General features: G+C 35.0%; 1 protein-coding gene across 1 annotated transcript in view; it reads right to left on the bottom strand.

Annotated features, from left to right (window-relative positions):
- The window catches only part of LOC106873747 (uncharacterized), a 40,351-nt gene that overhangs the window by 10,194 nt on the left and 3,374 nt on the right, over window positions 1-26,783 (bottom strand). Inside the window, exons 2-6 of the mRNA XM_014921244.3 lie at window positions 7,809-7,877; window positions 5,710-7,065; window positions 4,517-4,648; window positions 2,744-2,817; window positions 1,739-1,929 (exon numbers count right to left, since the gene is read on the bottom strand). Coding sequence (XP_014776730.2) covers window positions 1,739-1,929; window positions 2,744-2,817; window positions 4,517-4,648; window positions 5,710-7,065; window positions 7,809-7,877 — 1,822 coding nt within the window. The remainder of the gene's footprint in view (window positions 1-1,738; window positions 1,930-2,743; window positions 2,818-4,516; window positions 4,649-5,709; window positions 7,066-7,808; window positions 7,878-26,783) is intronic.

Genomic DNA, 26,783 nt, shown 5'->3' on the forward strand with positions numbered 1-26,783 from the left:
TTCCAACAGATGGAATAATAATAATAATGATGATAATAATAATAATAATAATAAGAAGAAGAACAACAACAACAACAAGCTCAGCGTCACTTTGATGGTGTGTTCTGCTCTCTCACTCAATAATAATAATAATAATAATAAGAAGAAGAAGAATAACAATAATAATAATAATAACAACCCCAGCATCACTTTGATGGTGTGTTCTGCTCTCTCACTCAATAACAACAACAATAATATAAACAGATGGAATAATAGAAAAAAAGAGAGAAAGAGAGAGAGAGATGAATGAAGTGTTATTTAATGTGGGATGTCCAAATTAGCTCCAAGTGAATTATTATGTATGAACTGGTTGTTACTTCCTCTGTTCCACACACATATATCACTCATTTTAAAACAAGACACCATCGGATGAGCTAAACAGGAAAAATACACCTACCCCCACTCCTTACTCATAATAATCTCTCTACTTATACACACACACACATACACACACTCATACACATGTAAAAACAAAATCACATCCATACCTCCCACGCACATAAAATGCACCCCCACCCCCCAGTGAAGGGCACGGGGGTGGGAGTGGGGTTCACTCAACCAGTTGAGAAAACCAGCCAAATCTACCTCAAAACACACTCCATGTCTTAACCCTTCAGCATTCAGATTTTGAATGTAATGCTTATTTATTGACACTCTTTTGAATTAGTCATGCATTATCTCATAGCTTCAACATTTTGATGATGCGTTTGTTTATTTTTAGAATGACATTGTAAGGTAGGTGTGAGAGGCCAAACTTGGTCAGCTAAGATGTTAAAAGCTTAAAAAAAAAAAACGAATGGACAATGTAGTTCTAGAAGTACAATATATACTTTATAAAATATAACGTATATTACACACACACGTACATACATACAGACATATATACAGATATGAATTTTATCAATTAACTGCCAGTGCTGGTGACACATAAAAAGCACCATTTGAGCATGGTCATTGCCAGTGCCGCCTGACTAGCTCCCATGCCGGCGGCATGTAAAAAGTACCATTCAAGTGTGGCTGATGCCAGTACCACCTGACTGGTCCTCATGCCGGTGGCACGTAAAAGCACCCACTACACTCTTGGAGTGGTTGGCGTTAGGAAGGGCATCCAGTCATAGAGACCATGTCAAAGCAGACAGTAAAGTTTGATGCGGTCTTCTGGCTTGCCAGCTCCTGTCAAACAGTCCAATCTATGCCAGTATGTGAAGTGGACACTAACCCCTTTTGCAGTTAAACCAGCTATATCTACCTCACATATTCTACATATTTTATACTAAAACCGACCAGATATGGCCTCTCACACCAACATCACAATGTCATTCTAAAAATAAACAATCACATCATTAAATTCTTGCAGCTACAAGATAATGTAGGATTAATTCGAAATGATGTGAATAAATAAACCTTACATTTGAGAGAGTAATCTGAATGCCAGAGGGTTAAATGATGACGATGACGATGAATGCATATTAAAGTATTTATTTTGTGAATAAAAATAGCTATGAAAAGTTTCCTGCTGAGATTCATTTGGTATGATGCTAAATTTATTGATGATGCATTAGCTGACAATGAAATTACAGGCAATGTATTTTATTTATCGCAGTATAATTAACCAGTAATGATTTCACAGTGAACCAAATTATTGTTGTGGATTTGAATTTTAAAATAAATGAACTGATAGAAGATGTGAAAAAGTAACCTTGTTTCAACACTGAGGAAATTTGGTAGTTTGACATAATGAAGGGATTTGCCTAGTTTGGTAACAATACGTGGAATTTCAACTTCAATCATTGTCTCTGGAGGTTCCTCTTCTTGTGGGGCTGCAGCCCCTGTTTCTCCATCTCCTTCTCCTTCTCCTTCTTCATCTTCATCTTCAATTAAAGGTTTTGTCTGGGATAGAACATGATACAATGGGTAAGATGAAGACACCTCTGAGAAGAAAAGGGTAAGAAAAAACAAAACAAACCCCCAACATAATGGCTGGGCTCCAGCAAGACACAACCAACTGGAATAAAACAGCAAATATTTAGCTAGAAATGTTAGTGTGTTCAAGTGAACATTAAATCCTTCTTCATATTTATTTATTTTGACTAACTTTAAATATACTTCATTTTTGTATCTGGTTTGCAAGATTCTTTATGCAAATTTGTGTGTTGAAACAAATTTTGTTGTGTCTAAGGAGAGTCAAGATGGAATTGAACCAGTGCATGTGTGAATTATACTGGCATAATGACTCTACCTAGACAACAAAATTTAAATAGACTCTTATATTGTGAGTGGATGGCAGCATGTGTAGAGCAGCAGGCAAAATAGCTTGTGTTTTTTGGTTATATCTTCTTTATGCTTTGAGTTCAGATCATAGCTATGACTATGTTACCTTTCATCGAGTCTGAATGTAATAAAATAAGTTACCAACTATACCTTAAAAGGCATGCCTCAGCATAGCTGTTGTCCAGGGACTGAAAACAATAAAAGAAATAAGAGAATATCGAATTTATTCCCATGATCCAAAGAATGAATATGGTATATTCTCTGATTGGCTTCAGTAAATGGACTGTGGCCATACTGCCATACCGTGGCACTGCTTTCAAGAGTTCTTATGTCAATTATGGTGTATGCTGCATATGTAAGAAGCGCTGTGATTTCTTGTAGTTAAAATTCCAAAATGTTCTTTGTCCATAACGAAGGAAAAAAAAAAAATTACCGTTTTACTTTCTTCGTCTTTATCTTCATCTGAGGAGACGTCATCCATTTCACCAAATATAGCGTCTGCTGTGGCTGGTAGACAAAGGAAGAAGAAAAACCATGTACGCATACATTGCCACATCATCAACATTTGAACACCCACTTTCTCATACTTGCATAGGCTGGATGGAGTTTATTGAAGCGCAGATTTTCTATAGCTGGATGCTCTTCCTGTCACCAACCCTCACCTATCCCCAAGCAAGGTAATATCTCTGTATGACCAGAATATTGGAAATGACACTGCTTGTGTGACAGTGACAATCATTTGCAACTATTACACATTGTCAAGACAAAGACACACACACACACACACAAGAAGCTTCTGTTTAGCTCCTGTCAACCAAGTCCACTCACAAAGCTATGGTCACCCTATGACTACAGTAAGAGACATTTACCTAAGGTCCGATCCAATGGGACTGAACCTGGAACTATGTGGTTGGGAAGCAAACTTCTTACCACACAGCCATCCTGTGCCTGTGATAATGATAATGATAATACACACACATACACACACACATACACACACACATACACACACACATACACACATACATACATACATGCATACAAGCACACACAAACAAATGCACAAATGAAAGGAAACAGCAATCAAAATCTTTCAGAGTTTAATTGTATTAACAGTCTGACTCAGAACCACATTAAGTTGAAGTTTCACACAAGTGAGAAAAGACACTCCTGTTTGTTTGGATGCAACTTTTTACCAAAAATATGTCACAAAAATTTACTGTACATTCTAGAGCAGGCATGGGCAACCTTTTGCAAGAAGTGGGCCACATGAGACATGACTCATCATCCTCGTTTAATGTCTGCTTTCCATACTGGCATGGGCTGAACAGTTTGACAGGAACTGGGCAGTCAGAAGACTGTGCCAAACTTCTGTGTCTGTTTTGGCATGGTTTTTATGGCTGGATGCCCTTCCTAATACTAATAAAAATAAAAATTCAACACAATTTTGCACTTATGTATGCAATTCAGAAAGTCTCGTAGGCTACAGTTTGTCTACAACTGTCCAAGGAATGGTTACCTAGGCTAAACTTTCCAAGCCACTGTACTGTAAAAATATGACAAAAATGGAAATTATAAAATGGTTAACAGTCTCTATGCCACTGTCACTCTGATAAAATATGTGTAAGGGCTGAGACTGTCTTTAATCTTTTACCTGATCAAGTCACTGGGCTGTGGCCATGCTGGAGCACCACCTTGAAGTGTTTAGTCAAACAAATTGATCCCAGGACTTATTTTTTAAACCTAGTACTTATTCTATCAATCTCATTTGCCAAACTGCTAAGTTATGCAGACATAAACAAACCAACACCAATACAGAGATCTACATACACACATGTAATTATATATTTTGTGTGTGTATGTATGTATGTATATATGATGGGCTTCTACACAGTTTGCTTTCCAAATTCATTCACAAGGTGTTTGTTGTCCCAGAGCTATTGCAGAAGACACTTGCCCAAGATGCCATGCAATGGGATTGAACCTGAAACCACTTTGTAGTAAAGCAAACTTCTTAAGCACACAGCCATGCCTACACCTTTGATGTTTAATATTTCATTTCTCAAAAATTTTCAAATCAGTATTGGAGTGCATCTTTAAGGCCAGCATGTCTTCAATGTAGAAAGTATAGTAATTAGAAGAAATATAATCATGAAAGGTTTTAAATATACATTTAGTTGAATATGTATTGAGAAAATAATTTTACCAAGGTTATTCTCATCATCAGAACTTTTCCTTTTGTCGTCACCATCCTCTTCATCACTAGAAATCTGTTGTTTCTTTTTTCTAACCCTTTCTTCTGACTCACTGTCAACACTGCTTGCATGAGATTCAGCATCTGATAGAGAATGGATAACACAAAATTCCGTAACATCTCCTCACTTAAATACATGGAAAATATTACTGTATTTTCTGGTATAAAAGTAAAATTTTTCAGACAAGATTTACAGCCAAAAATAAAAGGTAGGTTGACTTATACACCAAGACGACTTTGGAGGACCAAAAATTCAATGCGAAATGCAGCAGTATTTGGAAAGATAATGATGATATTTGAGTGTTTATACTGCATGTGACATGACTCATCGTCAGGCAAGTCACACTACTAACAAAATGCAATGTAATTTTTTTGTTAGACATACCATCCAGAAAGTCCCACAGGCTGCAGGTCGTCCATAACAGGTAAAATCATAGAATAATTGAAAATTACACATTCAAAAATTTATTGTTTCAAATTTAATGAATGGAAAAAGAATTCTTAATTTTGAAAAGGAGACTATTTCAAACTTGAAATTTAGCATCAGCTAACCAGATGTTAGACAACAATTGTTAGAGACAGGATTAAACAGCTACAATTTTGTTTCCAGAGAAAGGTCCTTCCTACCACTAGCTGCTCAGTAGCTGAAGTAGGATGGTTATGAAGTAGGATGGTTATGAAGTAGGATGGTTATGTTGGCTCAGCCAGGCAAACTGGAACCAGAAGAGTTATGTACCTTCATTGAAAAAGATATAATACAATGGCTGAAATGAGATTTGAACTTCTGACCACGTAGTCAGTAGTCCAGCACCTTAACTATAGAGAGAGACATTGTGAACAAATTGAAAAGCATGCACTAATGAGGGATACTTTATGTGGTCATTCGATCTGCTAGAAACAGCAGCCAAATCTTCCTTAAATCACATCAAAGTGTCTTAAAACAAGATTGAACTGGACAGAGTAGTCTCATACACAGAAACATAGACTGATCAGGACTGGAATGTCACTGGTCATGTCTTTTCAATTGATGCTAACTCGGTGTTAAACAACAGTAATTAAAATTAATAAAATAATAATTAATTATTATCAACTAAGTTAAACAGAATTTCAAAACAAACTACGAAGAATGGTAAATTGGAACTTACCAGACAGTTTCCGTTTCTTTTTCCTCTTCCGATACTCAGCACCAGAATCGTCACTGTCAGCTTTACCACTGCCAGCATCAGACTTGTTCTCATCATCACTGTGATCTTTGGCACTGCTGGCTACAGAACCCTTATCTGACTTGGCATCATCATCATCACTGCCTCTTCTCACACTTCCGTTGTCTGACCCCTTATCAGAGACATGGCCTTCGTCATCGCTGCCCCTTTTTGCACTTTCATATTCTGACCCTTTGTCTGAGCCATGGCCTTCGTCATCAGACTTGTGTTTATCCACCTCCAGATCGTCATCACTACCAGCTCTTTCAGATGCCTTTTCTTCGTCAGATCTCTCTTTATCTTTAGTATCAGTTACAGACTTTCTCCTCTCTACACTACTAACACTCTTCTCATCATCACTTCTGTTATCGTCTTCTCGACTTGCCTTATCAATTTCCATTTTATTATCATCGTCGTCCTCGTCTTCAGGTGCGCTGTCTTTATCGCCAGCATGGCTAGCTGCATCGCTGTGAGTCACTGATGGTGGAGGACTCTGATCACTGCGAACAGAAGCAGCGCGGCTTTCATTGCTCTCAGTGGGAGAAGCTGGCCTACTACCGTCACTATGTGGTGAAGCAGGTCGGCTGATATTACTACCCGTGGGTGAAGCTGGTGTACTTGCATCGCTGCCTGCTGGTGACCCTGGTTTACTGACATCACTCTGTGCAACAGAAGGTGCTTGACTGCCCTCACTTGGTGCTGGGGACCCAGGTCGACTGCCATCACTTTGATTAGAAGATCTGGCTTCACTGGCATCACTTTGGTTGGGAGAGCCAGGACGACTGGAATCACTAGCTGGGGAGCCTGCCCTACTAGCATCACTTTGAACAGGAGAGGCCGGCTGGCTGCCATCACTCCCTGCTGGAGAAGCAGGTCTACTTACATCACTCGCTTCAGGTGAACCAGGCTGGCTAGGGTTACTAGCAGCTGGAGATGCAGCTTGGCTACCATCTACACTGGGACTTTGAGGGGCTGAACTGGCTTCACTCTTTGCTGGACTGCTTGCTCTGCTGCTCCGCTGGCTCCCACGATCACTTTCAGCTGGGCTGCTAGCTCTAGACCGATCTCCACTACCGCTACGAGCTGATGAAGCAGGAGACCCTGCAGGGCTACCAGACCTACTACGATCACTTCTGGCTGGACTCCCAGGTTCAGAAGCGCTATCTCTTGGAGATCCGGGTGCACTGTCTGAGCCACTTTCTTGGCCACTACCAGCTCCACTCTTTGCTGAAGCTACTGCAGAAAGAATGCTTCCTTCATTATCTGAACCGGAATCTGCATTTGACCCAGAACCACTTCCTAGATTATAAAGCAAGAACAAAGAAAAATAACAAAATCAACTAAATGTTTCATAGGGAAGATTTTTGCTCCTTAAAATACTGAACATTAACTATAACACTTTAACCCTTTCATTACTGTATTTATTTTGAGATGTTTTGTGTTTCTTTCAATTAATTTTAAATATAACAATGAATTTAGTAAAATAACTTAGTTATCATTAAGTTAGTGTTAGGAGCATAAATTGTGACTAAGGTTTGGGGGAAGATTTTAATTCGAAACCTATGAAAACAAGACATTTGTACTACAGAGCCAAAGGCGGTTTCAGCTGGGTTAGTAATGAAAGGGTTAACAAACAAGAAGGGGTTACATTTGATGTGCCTTTAAATTTCATCACATAAAAAAAGTATAAACCCTTCAGATTAATGTAAAATTGTTTATATTATAACATATAAAAACAAACAAACACACACACACACATATATGAACAAAAGTAGCTTCTATGCAGTTACTCAACCTCCAAGAAATAACAGTGAAATCTCTATCACACAACACCCTACCATCTTAAAAATAAGGAAGGGCACATTAAATAATGTAGTTCATTTTAAAATGTGTGCAGGTATGTATTAAGAATGTTCACTTCACAATCAGATGGTTCACATGGTTTTTAAAAATTTTATTTGGAACACTAAGTGTGTTAAAGTCATACAATTGATATTTGCACAGAAAAACCAAATCAGTATAAAGAATTAGTTTTATTTTACCAGATTTTTCATCACCTGAGCCACTGCGCTGACTTAAGGGACTGGCAACAGGACTCGCAGGTCCTGATCCTGTGGAAAAAAGAAAACAAAAACATGTTAGCTTACTAGTTTTATATTTATATATATATATATATATATATATATATATATATATAGGAAAATGAAAAATAAGGCAGAATGCTAAACTGGAAGCATATTTTAATAAAGATTTCTAACCGGCTTTCATTGTGGAGCAAATTTTCAAGAAGAAGGAGAATGAAAATGATTTTTACAAAGAAGTACAAAATGAAGAAAATAATATATAAAAAAATAAATATATAAAAAAAAAAAAATATACCAATACATTATATTGTCTTTGAGCTTTTGAAGTTCAATGGTAATCCATGTATATAATGGTTGGAGAAATAAGGATGCATGAGAATTCAGAGTTGTGTTAGGTTTAAAAAAAGGGTTAAAAGTTTGTGTTAAGCAGGAAGTGTGCTGTCAAAACAGGAAGTGTGTGTAAGGGGAGACAAATGTTTTTAGTTGGAGTTATGAACTCTTTTTCAACAGGAAGTTCCTGTTTCAACATAAACTGTGGTTGAGCAATTCTTAGACACACCAAATGTAACAACCTGGCCCTTTGAACTGCAGATACAACTCATTTTTGCCAGCTGAGTAGAGTGGAACAGCATGAAGTAAAGTGTCTTGCTCAAGGATACTACGAACTGCTGGGAATCAAACTCACAAATTCATGATAGTGAGCCAAAATATACTAACTACTAAGCCATATGTCTTTTACTGGTAGTGAAGAAGAAACTACGACATATAAAGTACAGACTATCTGATGACACATAGTTACATCTACTCCATTTTACATTTCACTCTCAAGGCTTGGATTGATACAAGATGATGACAGAAAACACTTGTGTAAAGTGCTGTATACAGGTGGGGTTGAATTTAGAATTTCACGAAGATGGAGAAATAACCTTAATTACATAGCATTCTCCCTGCACCATATCTCATTTACCTTAGGGGCCACAGAAGTTAAATGGATGATTTCTTTTTGATTGCAAATTAACTCTTTTGTTAGCATTTTCTGTTGAAATAGACTCTTTTTCTTTCAATTAATTTTGAAAATAATGAAAAAAAATTAGCAAAATAATTTTGTCACTATTAAGCGGATGCCTGGAGCATTAATTAACACAGAATTTTGAGGGATGGTTTTTTTTTTTTTAAATTCATATCACTTTAACCTGTTTGTTACCATATTTTTGTTGAAATATACTGCTTTTGTTTTAATTAATTTTGAAAATAATGAAGAATTTATTAAAATAGCTCTTTCCTTATCAAGATGGTGTTTGCAGTATAAATTAAGGTTTTAGTTTAAATCATTTTAAAACAGAAAGCTTGTATCATAGAACCATGAGTGGATTCAGACAGGTTGGTATCATAAGGGTTAAAACAGGTACTTTATATAATAGACCCAGGGACAGTCTCAGTTGGATTGGTACCAAAAAGGTTTAAAATCCTCCGAAAATACTGCCTTAAAAATACACTGAATGACTTTTATCTGGTAAATCCTATGGTACAGAACAACTGCTAGACCAGAGCAGGGCATACAGCTGTTAGGTCACATCTATTTTTTTTTTTGAGAATTTCTAGTGATAGTATTCTAATCCATTAATCAATGCTTCAGGAAGGTTCAGAAGGATAGGGGAGGGGAGGGGAGGGGAGGAAAGGAAGGCGGGGTAGGTGGAGAGTTCCTCTTAATTGTCATAATTGACACATTCCTCTGTACAATATTTTTACCATCCAATCTCCATCCACTCACTCATCCAGAACTGTTTCAAGCACTACAAAAGCTAAAAGAACAACAAAATATATATTGATTACATTGAACTAACTTAACCCTCCTTGTACTCAATCACCTCCTCCTCCTCCTCCTCCAAACACACAAGTCAACTGCTTTATCAGTGAAAGCACACAAGCCTGCTTCATCCGTAATAACAAATGCAAGGAATATTTAATATTGCCGGAGGAGGTATTTTTTTTTCAAGACAAAAAGCTGTTGATAAAAAAAAAAAAAAAAGAATCAAAAAAATATATATGAAAAAAAAAAACTATACACAAATAATATGAGATGGAATTATTTGAAAGAAAACAGAAAAGAGCCTTTTTTTTTTGTTTTGATAAAAAGGAAAGATAGTAAATTAATAATTTAAAATCCTGTTTACTGAACGACTCCCTTAAAGGGAACCATAGCAACAAGTTTTGAAGTGTGCTGACAGTTTTGCAAGAGGTGTTAATGAGATTTTTCTGCTTTTTTTTTTCTTTTGGATTATTATAAAGGGTTACAGGAAGGTAAACAATTAGGAAATGGAAACCAAAGAAGAGGAGGCGACAAGTTTTTAGAACTATAAACTAAAACAATTCCAAATTATTGCTTAACCCTTTTGCTGCAGAAATCAGATATATCCACTCAAAATTTCATTACCCTTAACAGTGGAAAGCGGTTCCATACACCAATCTATCTTTTGTTGGGGAATGTCATGGTTGGAACTATTTTCTCTTAAGATATGGCAAATTTATTGTGGCAACATGACTTGCAGAAAATACCAATCCTGATTTTTTAAAAAAGATATTTAACATCATTACTGGCATAAACAGGTAATTTAATTTCACAGTGAAAGGGTTAAGGGACCTTGTCAAACCTGTGATCAAAGACACTCAACCATGACTGTCCTACTTTTTTTACTAGTTACACTGAATTCAAGACCACATGATCCAATGTCTCCTATTTTTATTTTAACCCTTTTACTGCAAAAATCAGATATGTCCACCCAAAACTTTCACCGCCCTTAACTGCAGAGAGCAGTTTTATTCACCAATCTATCTTTTGTTGAGGAATGTCATGTTTGAAACTAATTTTTGTTGAGATATGTCAGGTTAATTGAGGCAACACGACTTGCAGAAAATACCAATTCTGTTTCTTATCAGACATTTAACATTATTACTCGAATAACCATGAAATTTGATTTTACAGTGAAATGATTAAGGAACCTTATCAAACCTTTGATTAAAGACATTCCAACCATGACTGTTGCACTTATTTTCTAGACACACTGAATTCAAAAAATACCAATGTTATTTTTTTGGTAGGTATTTAAAATCATTACTGGAATAACCATGAAATTTAAACAGTGAGAAAGTCTTAAAATAAAAAAAAAAGGAGGAAGAAGAAATGGGGATAGGGAGCATCAGGTGTACTGGTGGTGAATTTCGGGGAGCATGGCAGTTTTCAAGGTTGTAGTGGTCTCAACAGCTGACAACTGATGGAGGTAATTTATTCCATACTTCAGCAATTCTAAGTGTGTAAAAATGTAAATATGAAATTTTACATTAACCTATTTATTAATGGAAATCAAATATATTCAATCAAAATTTGATTACCCTTAACTGAAAGTATTTTTTTTATCAAGATATTTCAAGTTTGAGACAATGAGAGTTGCAGAAAATACCAATTCTATTTTTTTGGTAGATATCTAATATCATTACTGAAATAACTGAAATTTAATTACATAGTGAAATGGCTAAATGAAATGTAAATTATATTGTAAAAGCGTGTAAAAACTATTAAAGAAACATATCTATAGAACAGGGTTGAATCAAAAGTCTGAATCCAAAATCTGTTGATAGGAACAAAATTGCTTCAACCAGATCCTCTTTCATGGAAACTCTTCAATCTAATTTAGTTAATTTTCAATGTAGAAAGCTGTCAAATTAGTATCTGTGAAAATGGGAATTTTAATGCATTATATAATAATTTGTGATTGCACATGGTTGAGTGGTTAGTGTGTTGCACTAATGATCACAAAATTGTGGTTTCAATTCCCAGACTGGCAGTATGCTGTGTTCTTGAACAAAACACTTCATTTCCTGGCTTTAAGGGTATTACGAAAGGCCTGGCTGGAGGCACAACCTTCTGAGTTCTTTTACAGGGCTTAGAAAAACTGGAGGGCTCCTGCAATAAGTGTGTGAATCTGAGAAGGTAATATATTCGATAAAATCATAATTAACTGATCCTCCTGTATTTTCTATTACCCAAAGCCAAGAACTTTTCAGCACACCCTCGTAAATCAAGCATTTTCTAGTTATTTTTTTAAGTTTTAAAACACAGAGCAACTGAAGACTGTAGTTCTTAAGAGCGCTTAAGCTACAGCAAAATCAATGTGACAAGAATTTTCAATTATTAAGTGAACCCAGGAAGTTTTACTCTTTCGTGATCTTCGTTTTCACATTTCTAAGATTAACGAGAGAGAGAGAGACACACACACACACACCAGAATAAAGTGTTCGTATTTTAAAATCTCAATCAAAATTGAAGAGTTAATTATTACATTTTTATATTTGAAACAGTAACCAGTGTTTGAATGAGAATTTGACATCTGTACAGAAATATTGATTTTTTTTCCACAAGACAAATGATTAGTTTCTGTGGGGGATGGAGAGAGAAAGACTGAACGAAACAATACTGGTTGTTGCTGTTGTTAACCCTGAATTAGCCATAGAGAGCAAATTTATGACAAAGACACTTTTGTCAGAACTAATCTGACTTTTACACAGAATCTATCAGAGATTATATCCTCCAGTGCATTCTTTACTGAATCTTGTGAAGGCATGAAGCTTAGTGGTGAAGGTCATGAGTTGGATTCCTGGTGGCATGTTGTGCCCTTGAGCAAGACACTTTTTATTTCATGTCGCTCCAGTCCACTCAGCTGGCAAAAATGTGTTGTATTAGTAATTCACAGGGCTAGCCTCGTCACATTCTGCATCTTGCTGAGTTGCTTGCACATTAATATTACGAGCAAGCTGTTCTGTTGATTGGATCAACTGAAACACTTGTCATAACTGACAGAATGCCAGCCAGACAGTTTAAGAGAGTTGTCTAAATCGCCTCCATGTTGGATTTAGGTTCCTAACCAGAAGCAGAACTGTGAAATGGTGGACATAATCTAGAATCCCATTTCTGCAATTGTGAAACAGTATAAAAAAAATAAATCATCTGCTTGTTTGCTTCCCAACCGCATGATTCTGGGTTCAGTCACACTGTGTGGACTGTGTGACATCTTGGGTAAATGTCTTCTATAACCCTGGGCCTTGCAAGTTGATTTGGCAGTTGGAAACCAAAAGAAGCCTCTCATGTATATGTGTGTGTGTATATATATATATATATATATATATATATATATATATATATATATATATATATTCAAGATTAAATAAAAAGACAACAAATGGAAATATGACATACCTATGTGTGCGCGTGTATATACATATATAATTTTAAAAAATTTTAGTACAAAAATATATACATATATATATACATTTATATGTGTATAAGACAGCTCTCTTACACTTATTTCTAGCTGTTGTGAATGCTGGGTAATGACTGACCGTAAGAGTACAATTACAAATATAAGCATCTGAAATGAGGTTGCTCTGAAGAATCTCTGGAGAAATGTTACATGAAGAATACATAGCTCAGAGATCAGGGTGTCTTTCCATTGAGAGGTCACAACTCTGGTACGACAGACATGGGGTAAGAACTGAAGGAAAGAATTGCAGGATGGAGGATCCAACTGGGAGGAGACCCAGGGGTAGACCAAGAATGAAATGGTTGAATCTCATCCATAATCTCAGTTGGTCATGCTTGGGAATCTAGCCGGAAAGTCTAATGGGGGTTGCTTCTGATAGGACCCTGAGGGGGAGGTGCCTGAATATTCTACTCCCACGGTCCTCCCAGTAATAATGGGTGGAGAAGATGAATGGAATGAATAGAGGAATAAATGGCAAAATTAATACTACTGAGATAACGGAACTATATTTTTTATCACCATTTTATCTATTCAGTTATGCATATTTAGATATTTGCATGATGTGAAAATGTGTTGGTTTTTTTTTTTTTTATTACACGGATGTCATTATTAATGTCGAATCAAATTGTTATTTAATTACCATTTCATTGAAGTCGATAGATAAATGTGTATGTTATTAGTGTTAATAACCCATGTTAACTCTGATCCAACAGACTTATGATCAATGGTGTTCCAACTATGACCAACCAACCTTATTTTCTGACATATGTAGGACTACATTATTCAATTTGGTCTTCTTTGAGGATGATTTTCAGGGAAATTTAGTGGTTAATTCTCTTAGGTTCATTAACCACAGAGACTCTCATTAGCTTATTGCTTTAGTTGATGTTAAACCAAGTGCATCCTGATCGACAAACCACTCCATTTCGTACAGCCAGTGTAAATACAGAACATTATTTAATGTGCCCTTGTTTATGATAAAGACTACACAGAGATTTGACTGCTATTTCTAGCAAGTCAAGCAACCATATACAGTTTTCCACACAGGCTTGATTATATTGCCAACAGATGAGATAGAAGCCATGATTTTGAGGACGATAAATCACATTCAAACCAGCATGGCCTCTATTTCAGATATAGGACAATCTGTATCATCTAGCTTTACATCTGTCTATCTATACCCATCTATTTATCTACCAATATGTACACAATAAAGCAGCTTCCCACATATATATACACACACATACATACATACTTGTACATGAGAGCTATGATCTTGCAGTCTACCAGCATTCTTGTATTATATAGATATATGGGATCCTGCATTATCTGATACATACATATTTCTATTACTCTTTCCTATATAAAATATATTTGAGACTTGAACATTTTCTCTTCCAAAATTTTTTTTTAACAAATCTATATTTAGAAGAGCAACACCATTTTATCTCTTGAAGTTAATTCTCTATGATTCTCAAAACAGGAAAAAAATGTTGGTTAAAAAAAATGTATAATTTATTGATATTTTAATCGAGAAATTGAACAGTGAGTGTGTGTGTGTGTACTAGTTTCAAATGCAAAGCAGTCTTGGCTTTCAGCAGGAGAATCCTCAAGAGACCATCCAAAAATTTAAGAGCTGATTCCGAAATGGAAATGGGTAGTTTTGACTAATTTATATGCAGAGAATTGAAGTTATTTAATGAAACCTTTCCAAGAATATCCAATTTATTTTCTGAACAAGTTTACTTAAAAATGTCCATTTATTTTGAAGAAATTTGATTTACATTTATAATCTGAACATGCATTATTTTATGGGAAAGTCTAACCCATTCATGAGCATGCTTCTAATGAACAACATGGTTTATCTATTAATTAGTTGGTTTGTATTTGTTTATTTTAAAACAAAGAAGAATTTGTTGAGATTCTGTAAAATAACTCCTTCATTAATAGGTATATAAAGGAAGATTGTGAGTTCTGACATGAAATGAAAATAGAAAGTTACTCATTAAATTTGAATACATTTTTGAAAACAGGTTTAACCATTATTCATGCACATCCATCACGTGTCCACATGAGCACAGTCTTCACTCTTGAATGCTACATTTGTAAAAAAAATGTGCTTGTCTGTGCTCGATGGTTTCAAATTTTGATACAAGGCCATCAATTTCAGAGAATGCCTAAATATTCTACCTGTTTTATGTTTAAACCGGCCAGGTCCGGCTTTTCTCACCTACCCTACAATGTCACTCTAAAAATATATAAAACACATCATTGAAATCCCAACACAAGATATTGCAGGATTAATTCAAAACAATGTAAATAAATAAGGATTATAATAGACAGAGAGTAATTTGAATGCTAAAGGGTTCAAGTAATCTAGTTCTAAATTATCCTGGATAAACATGCTACTCACCCCATCATTTTAAGATAGAGAGCAGGGGTTTTCAACCATTTTTTGTCTGTGGACCCCTTTGATTACTATTTTATTCTGGTGGGCCCTCAAATCCATTCTCTGTTTAAAAACTAGTTCTATAGAAACTTCTTGCAAAATTCCTATTTTGTTTTTCACCCCAAGCTGTTTCTTGCAATACATAATGATACATACATGTAAAGCAACATTTTCCCAGGGGCCCTTAGAATACTTATTGTAGATCCCCAATTGCTTACTTTGTGTGGACCCCTAAAAATCTTGTATGGACCCCAGCTGAGAACCAATGATATAGAGCAGGGGTTCTCAACCATTTTTTTTATCTATGGACCCCTTTGATTACTATTTTATTCTAGTAGACCCCCCCCCCAAAGCCATTTGATGTTTGAGAACTAGTTTTATAGAAACTTCTTTCAAAATTCCTATTTAGTTTTTCACACATTAGCTTGTATAGGTTGAACTATGTAAAATGTTTGGGAGAGAAACCTAGCTGTTTCTTGTAATATATACATCTAAGGCAAAATTTTTCTGGGGGTCCTTAAAATAGTGTTGTGGCTGCCAAATTTACTATTTTGCTATGCGGATCCCTGAAAATCTTACGTGGACCCTCAGGGGCCATATGGACCCCAGCTGAGAACCACTGATATAGAGTGTGAACTGATGGAGATTAGGTAGCTATTTCTAGCAAATGAATGAGCTCATAGAGGCTCTCTTGTTGCCTTGCTCATTGCCAAAGTAATTTGCATATATGGCTGGTAAACAAGTGAAGAGAAGAAATTAAATATAGTGCTACTTGGATATGAAATTCAAGCTGGTTGCCAATAATTTTTTTAATGTTAAAAAGATTAGCAATAAAATGTTATTTATTAACTCTATCTTTAGTTGGCATACATTTTCAATGAAGATGAGATCACTCAAACTAAATGGATATTTTATGATTTTATGGATTGAATAAATTTTCTAAAAAAATTGAATAAATTAAATAATTCATACAAAGATAAGGTGATAAGCTTTCTTAAAAATAACCCCAAAATAATTCTATCTGTTATGCTAACACGGTGAAAAATAAAAGGGACATAAAATGAAGCTAATTTTTAATTTTCTTTTATGAAATGATCACAAACATAGGTGTGAAATTATGTAGTTTGGAAAATGAATAAGCATGGCTTTTTGGTTGAGAAGTTTGCTTCCCAACATGTAGTCTGGGTTCAATCCCACTGCACTGCACTGCACCTTGGGCAGGTGTTTGTATTATAGCCCTGGGATATTCAAAACCTTGTGAGTAGATATGGTAGACAGAAGCTGAAAGCTCATTGTATATATATCTATGTGTACGTGTGTTTGCGTTTGTCTAACCTGCACTGCTTGACAGCCAGTGTTAGGTTGGTTATGTCCCCATAACTTAGCAGTTCAGCAAAAGAGACTGGTAGAATACCAGGCTTAAAAAAAAAGCACCGGGGTTGATTTATTTGACTAAATCCTTTAAGGCAATGCCCCAGCATGACCACAATCCAATAAAAGAAACTAAATTGACAAAAAACTTGACTGGTGCTTTACTTTATTAACCCCAGGAGAATGAAATGCAAAGTTACTTTTGACTGGATTTAAACCCAGAATGCGAAAAACACATTCTTAAATGTCACAAAGTATTTTATCCCGCACACCAGTGATTCTGTTAATTTTGTTACCTAATCATCACCAAAACCCTGTTGGGAGTCTCAAGCTGAAGGAGTCTCCACACGATCGTTCAACTTCCTAGAAATAGCAACTGAACCTCTCATTGTGTTCTTTAACCTTTTAGCAATCAAACAGGCCATATCAGGCCGAAATATTTAACCTGTTTTATGTTGAAACTGGTCGGATCTGGCCTCGCACCTCAACCCTACAATGTCATTCTAAAACTAAACAATCACATCATCAACGTCTCTAAATTACAAGATAATGCATGATTAATTAAAAATAATATAAATGAAACAAACATTATATTTGACAGAATAATCTGATACACACAGACATATACTCATTTAAAATGGGTTGGTCATGGATAGAATACCTTTGATCACAGTAAGTTTGCTTGATCAGAAGCAGCCTGGGGCTAAACAGGAATCTCAAAAGTATTTATGATGGCCTAACAAGAGAGAGAGAGGAAGAGAGGAGAGAGAGATGGGGGAGAAGAGATAGAAGGATATATATATAGAAAGAGAGAGAGAGAGAGAGAGAGAGAGAGAGAGAGAGAGAGAGAGAGAGAGAGAGAGAGAGAGAGAGCTCAGTAGTCTAGTTTAGATATGGCGATCTTCTTGCAATGATTTAGATCAGTCTTGGAGCTATTTCTAGGAAAGTCTGCTTCGGCAAATGATAACTATGCAGAAGTAGGCTAAATTTCACGGACAAAGTCTGGTGTGAAGAATTTGGTGCCACAGATCAAGGTAAGAAGATAAACAGAGAGATAAGGTGTTCTAGAAATTCACACAAACCATGCCAGCATGAAAATGTAGACTTTAAACCAGCACGATGGCAGTATTGATTGTTACATGTTATTAATAGGGAAAAGAGAGAGAGAGAGAGAGAGAGAGAGAGAGAGAGAGGGGGGAGAGGGAGATAATATAAGAAAAATTATTTCATGGTATTTTACATTTGTATAATTTTTGCATCTATTTTCCCTATGGTCGAGTGGTTTTTCCAATGAATGGATTTTGCATCAGTATATCGGTTTCGTTGAAGGTTTCCATTTGTTCAATGAACAGGATTATCTACACATTGTATTAAAATATAAACGGTTGAGTATTCCAACCTGCTAGAAATAGCAGCCACACATTCCTCAAACCAACCTACCACCTCAACCTTGTAGCATTTAAATTGGCAATATCTGACCCAAATATTCTTGTTTTATGTTCAAACCAACCAGATCTGCCCTCTCACATATACCCTACAATGTCATTCTAAAAATAAAGAGCACTCAGAGAGCACAAACTTCTGTCAAGGCAACACCAACATTCTCTCAATGATTAGCCAGAGATGATTTTTAAAATGAGAACATCTGAAATAATCTCAACTGCTCTCACAAACTAGAATACTAAAACTGAATCCGACCGCTCTCAAACATTAAGTAAAAACACTGGAAAAAATAATCCAGAATCCTTGTCCGGTACCTGATTGACCCCAATGGTAGACAGGGAATGTGAAGGTGGCTGTAGAAAATTTAGTAACAGTAATAAGTAGTTTATCTTTATCTATCTAATACAAGCCAAAGTTAACAAATTCACCATTGAAAATATTTACAGCCTAAAGAGAGATAATTGAAAAGACTTGAAAGTTAACATAAGATCGTAATCATGTAAAGTAAAGTAAATATAACAAATAATCCTGAATCCTTGTCCCGTACTGGATCAATCCCAAAATCTAATCAGTTCATGCCAGTCATGAGGCCAAACATCTCTGAAAGTTTCATCCAAATCCATCCAGCAGTTCTTGAGATATCTTGTCCACAGACAAGCAAACAAACGCAACTGAAAACAATAGCCCCGCCTTCGTTAAGGCAGGGGTAATAATCAATTCAAAACAATGTGAATAAATAAGCTTTACATTTGACAGAGTAGAGTAATCTGAATGCTAAAGAGTGAAATTAGTAAAGGACACATTAGAAAATATAGTCCTATATATACAAAAGGACAAGATAATATATACATACATATGTATGTATATCATCTACTTTACTTTCCCTAAGCAACTCATACACCATAACTTGACCTGTTATAAATAGCAGCCAAATTTCTCACTAATTGCACCATATCATCTTACATAAGAATAGGCCATCTTGAGCAATATATTTCGTTAAATACAAAAATAGAACAATATACACAAACCAGTAGAAAAGTGTCCAAAGTGCAGTATTTCTGCCTCTTTATATAATTACATTTAATAATTTAATTTATATAATTGGCAATTAATTAATGTCAGTTGGGAAACAAGCATAAAGTGAATTAGAAAGTCACTCTGAAAGGTCTTTCGCCGTCACTGATAATGATGAAACTTTTCATATTTGTAACAAAACCCTGATTAGGTTTTGTGGTTAATAAATGCATAACGACTCTGTATTAAACACAATGGTGGATTTTTCCTGTCATAAATGACGGATGAGGGTTCTGCAACTTCTTCCTGAACCTGTATAACCTGTATAAATGATTTGTTTATAGTGATCAAATATTCGTTCGGTACATCAGTCCACTCCCTACATCAAGTCGACATTGCCTGAACAGGTACACAATGTATCACATGTCAAGATGTTGAAATGATCGCAAAGCAACAGGGCATGGAATGAAGTGATTTGCTCAAAAACATAACACACTGCTCAGTCTGGGAATCGAAACCACAATCTTACAGCCATGAGTGTGACACCCTAATGACTAGGCCATGTGCCTTTGCCACTCAATACAATAAATGGCACTCCATTGGTTACAACAATGAAGGTTCTAGTTGATCTGATCAATGGAACAACCTACTCCTGAAATTAATGTGCAACTGGCTGAACACTCCACAGACATGCATACCCTTCACATAATTTTCTAGGAGATTGCATGCAATTTTAATGTAAGCTTTTAACATAGGTCACTTTTAAACATGGAGTGTGTATTATAGAACCAAGGGTGGTCCCAGGAGGGTTGGTGGTAAAAGGGTTAAAGTACATTAATTTCTTTCCTTTATCTGATGAAATATTCTTTGGAAATGTTATTAGAAGATTACAATTTTTGTTTTTTTAAATACTAGCTGAAGAGATAAATGTTTTTGAAAATGCAGACTATTGTTATTTAAAAGTTGTTAGAATAAACGATGTGTATACAGCTAGGTATTCACCTAAATGTTAATGGCTCAACATGGAACATACAAGTGGTACTCATATTTCTTCCTAGATAGATTGAGGCAAGCAAATTAATATACTCTGCCCCAGAGTGAAATGTGAAAGATCTAATCTTATGACCTGAGGGGCCATTAGTCCAGCATCTTAATAAGACAAAAGACATAAATATTTCCAATACCAGGAGATGGTCCAGCCCATAAATTCTCACATTTATATTATGTTTAATGACCAAAGTCATGTAAGCAGAACATGAGTCATAAATAATGTTGAAGTAGGGCGGCCTTTGTGGCAAAGTCAACTCCTACAAACATTACAAGCCATAAATCAAACAAGATTGGGATTGTAACAGTAAATAATTAGAATAATGAAAATTAAACACAATCATAATGTTTGGCCTTATAATTAGAATGAATTAGAGTGAAAAGTTTTACAAAGAAATTAAAGTCAAAATATATTTTTTTATAAAAAGCGTCAACTGAATAACTGACAAAAATATCTGTCTTTTTTTTTTTTTATGCAACTTCAAATATTTAAAAAGTGACTAAACTTTAACATCCATCACAGCATCATTAGGGACTAAATTACTACTTTAATGTACTTTTAAACTGCTCACCTGACAAATTGCGTGCGTGTGTGTATATGTATCTGTGTACATACACATATGCATACATACATACTTTTACCTACATATATACATGTATATATATCAGATATATATATATATATATATATATGCAAATATATGCACACACACACACACGGAGTCCAATCACAAGAATAAATGTTGATTTTAAACTATCCTTGATCAAACAAGAAGGAAAGAAAAAATCTTTCAATCTTAACCTCTGTTATGGTGGAATATTTAAATATTGAAATGATGAAAATGATGATAAAGGGGGAACTTAATAAATCTAAAAATAAAATATGTCAGTAAAAATGGATACTAAACAAATAAAAATGTGGATACTAAAATCATAGTTCAGTTATAATTAGCATAAAGCCCTGCCATAAAAAAATAGCTCTTTTGATCAGATTCCTTAAAGTTATACAATTTGCACTTTTCTCTGAGCTTTGATGTTTAAGCTTTACCCCCACCTCTCATTAGAACAGGGAAAACGTCAATGTCATGGAAAAAAAAAGATTGAATGTAATGATCTTTTTAAAGAACTACATTATTTGGTTAAAATTCAATTAAAGAAGGATAAAATTTGGAAAGGTGGGGGTGGTCATTGAAATCAGAATTATCTCCCTTAATGTGGTTTATGTGTCACACCTAAACTTGTAACATACATAAACCAAGTTTCTTACATGGTCTTCCAACGTACAAGAAACAGCAACTAAATCACCTTCAAATCACACTCTAAAGAAAAAAAAAAGACACATTAGATAATGTAGTCTTAGACATAGGAGCTAATAAAGGAGCTTCTCAACCATTTTTTGCTTACAGACCCAGACCCCTATTTTACTCAGGTGGACTCCCACAGCCATGCAATGTTTAAAAAAAAATCTTATTCCTAAAATTGAATATTATTATGAATTTTATAAATGTTAAAATACTTTGAGCATTGCAGATGTAGAACCAATTTATTGCTCATAAATTTTAACTACAAGATCTTATATTAACCCCCAAGGGCTATATGAACCCCAGTTGAGAACCACAGCTCTACATGGTTGCTAGACAGGCTAGAAACAACAGTCAAATTTAGCTCAAACCACATATATAAATTCTTCTTTAAAACTTACTGAAACAAAAAGCAGTGTTTCAACAGGAATATGGTAACAAAAGGGTTAATGGCATACTTAGGACTCTGACCTCCCTGACATTAAGTCTCCCGGGCTGCCATCCAAGTACTTAGAATCCTAAGTGTTGGAACAAATACAACAGGGTATCTTGCCTGATACTCTAATGGTTCTGCCTGTCCTCTACCATGGAGCAGTAATTTTTTTAATTGATCCCACCCCACAAAAGATGAAAGGCAACATTGACCCAGGAGGTACTTGAAGTTAGAGTTCGGAGAGATGAAACAAATACTACAAACTATTTTTGCCTGTGTTCTAATCACTCTGCCAATTAAATTGTTTTCATCACTGGTTTCCTCAATCAGGTTGGACTTAGTAGGGAGGGCTAAACAATAATATATTCAGTAGAACTTGAATTTAAAATCACCAGGTCTAGTTTTTCCTTCTTGTGTTTTTATATGTTAGTTGGTGGACGGGGAGAAAGGAGGGACCGCAGACCCTCCCAAGCTGGAAAAATAGATGTGGTCTGATCACAGGTGCTTTATGTTGCATTGGCAGGAGCGCTTTACACGTGGCACCAGTAAGGCTGCTTTATATGTGGCATCAACACAGGTGCACATTTTGCATGGTACCGGCACGGGCTCTCTTTACAAACAACAAATAAAACTTATGAGCAAGATTCTCCCAGCCCATCTAAGAGAGCAGATACAACTTGTCCAATACATGACAGTATGGAAATCAGATGTAAAATGGCCATGATGACAACGGTATAAAAAGAAAAAAATAATATGTTTTCTATATATAAGATAAATATAAAGTTTTGAAAGCCATCTATGTAAATATATTCTTGATGTGATATATATATATATATATATATATATATATATATATATATATATATATATATATATATATTTATTACATAAGGTAAAACATACAATTTTTAAATGCTATCTATGTAAACTGATTTTCGATATGGTATAAAATACGCTGTTTTCTATATAAGCTAAATATAAAGTTTTAAAAGGTAGAAACAATAAATTCATTCACTAAAATAGTCATTTTTCTTGTTTTATTTCTTTCTCACTTCACTACAGAGAAAGTGCAAACATTTTGTTCTATTTTCTGTTGTAATTCTTCAATAAAGTATCTTAAGAAGCTAAAGACAAAATATATATTAAAGTTTCAAAAAGAAACAAAATGTATTGTCTGAGAAGATGACAAGATAACACACACACACACATGTGTCTGTATATCTATATACACACTTGTTTCATTAAAGTTATTAAAGAAATAAACTAAAAAAATAAATACAACAACAACAACAATAATAATAATAATAAAAACATACAATGATGGTAGTAGCTAGCTTTCAAGCAAATTACTTAAACTTTTGAAGTAGAATTAAATTATTGAGACAATATATTATTTATATTGCTCTTATGAAATAAAAATGAATTTAATTTTGAGTTGGAAACTCAACTTCTCTTATCATTCATAATAATAATAATAATAGTGGAGGGGAACAGTTGAGTATACAAACCTCCCCAGTACTTGATTGGCAATATACTTTAACTATTTCCAGAGGGATGATAGGATAAAGTTGGCCTAGGCAGGATTTGAACTCAGAATGTAAAGAGCTGGAACAAATGCTTTGAGGCATTTTTCCAGATGCTCCAACAATCCTACCAATAATAATTCTTTTTAGTCTCAGCACAAGGTCTGAAATATTTTTGTGGGAAAGGGCTAGTTGATTACATCAACCTCAGAGCTCATCCGGTACTTAATTTATCGACTCTGAAAGGATGAAAAGTAAAGTCAACCTTGGTGAAATTTGAACCTTGAATGTAAAGAGTTGGAAGAAACATAGCTAAGCTTTTTGTTCAACTTGCTAAGGATTCTACCACTTCACCTTATCTATAATTCTTTCTTCTACAGGTATGAGGCCTAAAATTTTTGTGGGGAGGGCCTGATTGATTTACAACAAGCTCAGTGCTTAACTGGTATTTATTTTATTGACCCCAGAAGGATGAAAGGCAAAGCTGACTCCAAGAGAATTTGAACCCAGGACATAAAAAACTGGAAGAAATACTGCTCAGCATTTTACCTAAAACCTTATCTATAATAATCATAATAACAACAATTTCTCTCTCTCTCTCTCTCTCTCTCTCTCTCTCTCTCTCTCTCTCTCTCTCTCTCTCTCTATATATATATATATATATATATATATATATATATATATATATATATATATATAAGTCAGTAAATAGTGGGGTTGTGTTAATCGCACGTGGAGAAATAATAGGAAAATGAAAAATAAGGCAGAATGCTAAACTGGAAGCATATTTTAATAAAGATTTCTAAACGGCTTTCATTGTGGAGCAAATTTTCAAGAAGAAGGAGAATGAAAATGTTTTTTACAAAGAAGTACAAAATGAAGAAAATAATATATAAAAAAATAAATATACCAGTACATTATATTGTCTTTGAGCTTTTGAAGTTCAATGGTAATTCATGTATATAATGGTTGGAAAAATAAGGATGCATGAGAATTGAGAGTTGTGTTAGGTTTAAAAAAAGGGTTAAAAGTTTGTGTTAAGCAGGAAATGTGGTGTCAAAACAGGAAGTGTGTGTAAGGGGAGACAAATGTTTTTAGTTGGAGTTATGAACTCTTTTTCAACAGGAAGTTTATGTCTGTTCCTAGATAAATAAGGTCACTGAGGGGTATGTGTGTTAAGAAATGGTTGGAATTTCTCTATGAAAAGATTCTCCTTGTTGATTCTTTCTTGTGTGGAGATTCTGTCTTTACATTGATAGAAAGGGAATATAAGGAATTTAGGGTTTTTGTTTCTGGCGCAAGAGTCTATATGGCCACTGAGTGGAATTTGGCGGTATTGAGGGAAATTTATTTGTTCTTTATGGACTGCTACTCTTCTACACAACGGGAGGCTCGTCTGTCGGAGAGACCCAGTCATTTTACCACCAATGCTGGGCAACCTTCACCTGCAGCTGATATCTTTCCGTTTTTAACACTATAAGAGATATTTACTCAAGATGAATACCACAGTTTAGAAGACCGTCAGTATAGAAACACTTTATGTATGTATACAGTTTGCTAACTTAGAAATTGTTTATTATGAATGGGCATATTTTCATAGGGTTCTGCAAAGAAAGCATTTTCTTGAAGGTTACATTATTCAAAATTCTGTTTTTCTTTGGTTCCTTTATTACCAAGGGACTTTGGAACTATTGGATGTCTACTCCATTAAAGGAGCAGAGAAAGGCCTGTTTATTTATTTTTCTTCAAATTTTGGAACGGTTTAAACTTTTGTTTTTGACATTGCAGAATTCACACATCACTGTCTTAGAAGTGGCAACAAGAACTATTTGTCAAAGTATTGGTTGCACTAATAAGACAAAAAAACAAACCAAAAGCCTTTGCCCCAAACTATTAATTAAATGCACATAAAATTTAAACTCTATACTTGCACAGTCCAAGACAAAAAGAAAAACAAAAAGACAAACAAACAAAAACTAGCATTGAAGAAAAATTAACCCTTTTTTAAATATATTTCTGTTGAAATACAGTGCTTTGTTTGGTGTTTGGAACATAGAAAAACATGAAATTTTTGATGGAAGGTTTTAATTTAGATTATTTTAAAGCAAGAAGTTTGTATCAGAATCATTATCACTTGAAAAAAAAAAATTTTTTTAGTGGTACTTAAAGTGGAGGGAAGTTATGGAAGAGAGAGACCTAGGAAAACATGGGACGATCTCAAAACGCTGAGCCTTATGAAGATGACAGAGGATCCAGATATGTGGTGCTTTGCTATACTCGAGAAGACCTGCTCACCACAACAGAATTGAGATCCTAAAACCAAGGTGCCATGTAAAAAAGCATTCAGTACAATCTGTTAAGAGGTTGGCGTTAGGAAGGGCATCAAGTATAGAAACCAAGCCAAAACAGACTCTGGAACTTGGTGTGGTGCTTGGCCTTGCCAGCTCCTGTCAGGCTGCCCAATCCATGCCAGCATGGGAAACAGATGTCAGACGTTCATGGATGATCACAAGAGCCAGAATGCCTTTTATCATCAGAGCTCTACTGAACCATATACACCTGGGTTTAAACCACAACTAAACACACTCTGCCTGTGAACAATGTACAGCTAAACTCCTCACACTACTACATATCTATTACCCAACAAATTCTACACGAAGCACTTCATGCCTCTAATGAAATACATAGTTCATATATTTCAATTAATTTTTCAATAATCAATAATTTAAAGGCATTAAGTAAAATAACTAATTCTCCATTATTAATTAAGCTAGTTTTTAAAAAAATAACTGCACAAAAGATGCCTATATAAAAATTATCATGGAAAGCTTAAAGCTAAACATAGCATCATTATCATCATCATTTAATGTCTATTTTTCCATGCCTGCATGGGTCAGAATTCTGCTGAAGCAGATCTCCTATGGCTGTACGCCTTTCCTGTCTGCAACCCTCGTCTGTTTCCAGGTATGGTAATATTTCCTCATGGCCAGTGGTACTTTTCACAAAAGACTAGAAATGAACAACACTGCATTTATGA

Source organism: Octopus bimaculoides, chromosome 23, assembly GCF_046866305.1.
Source record: "Octopus bimaculoides isolate indiv1 chromosome 23, ASM4686630v1, whole genome shotgun sequence".
Classification (NCBI taxonomy): domain Eukaryota; kingdom Metazoa; phylum Mollusca; class Cephalopoda; order Octopoda; family Octopodidae; genus Octopus; species Octopus bimaculoides.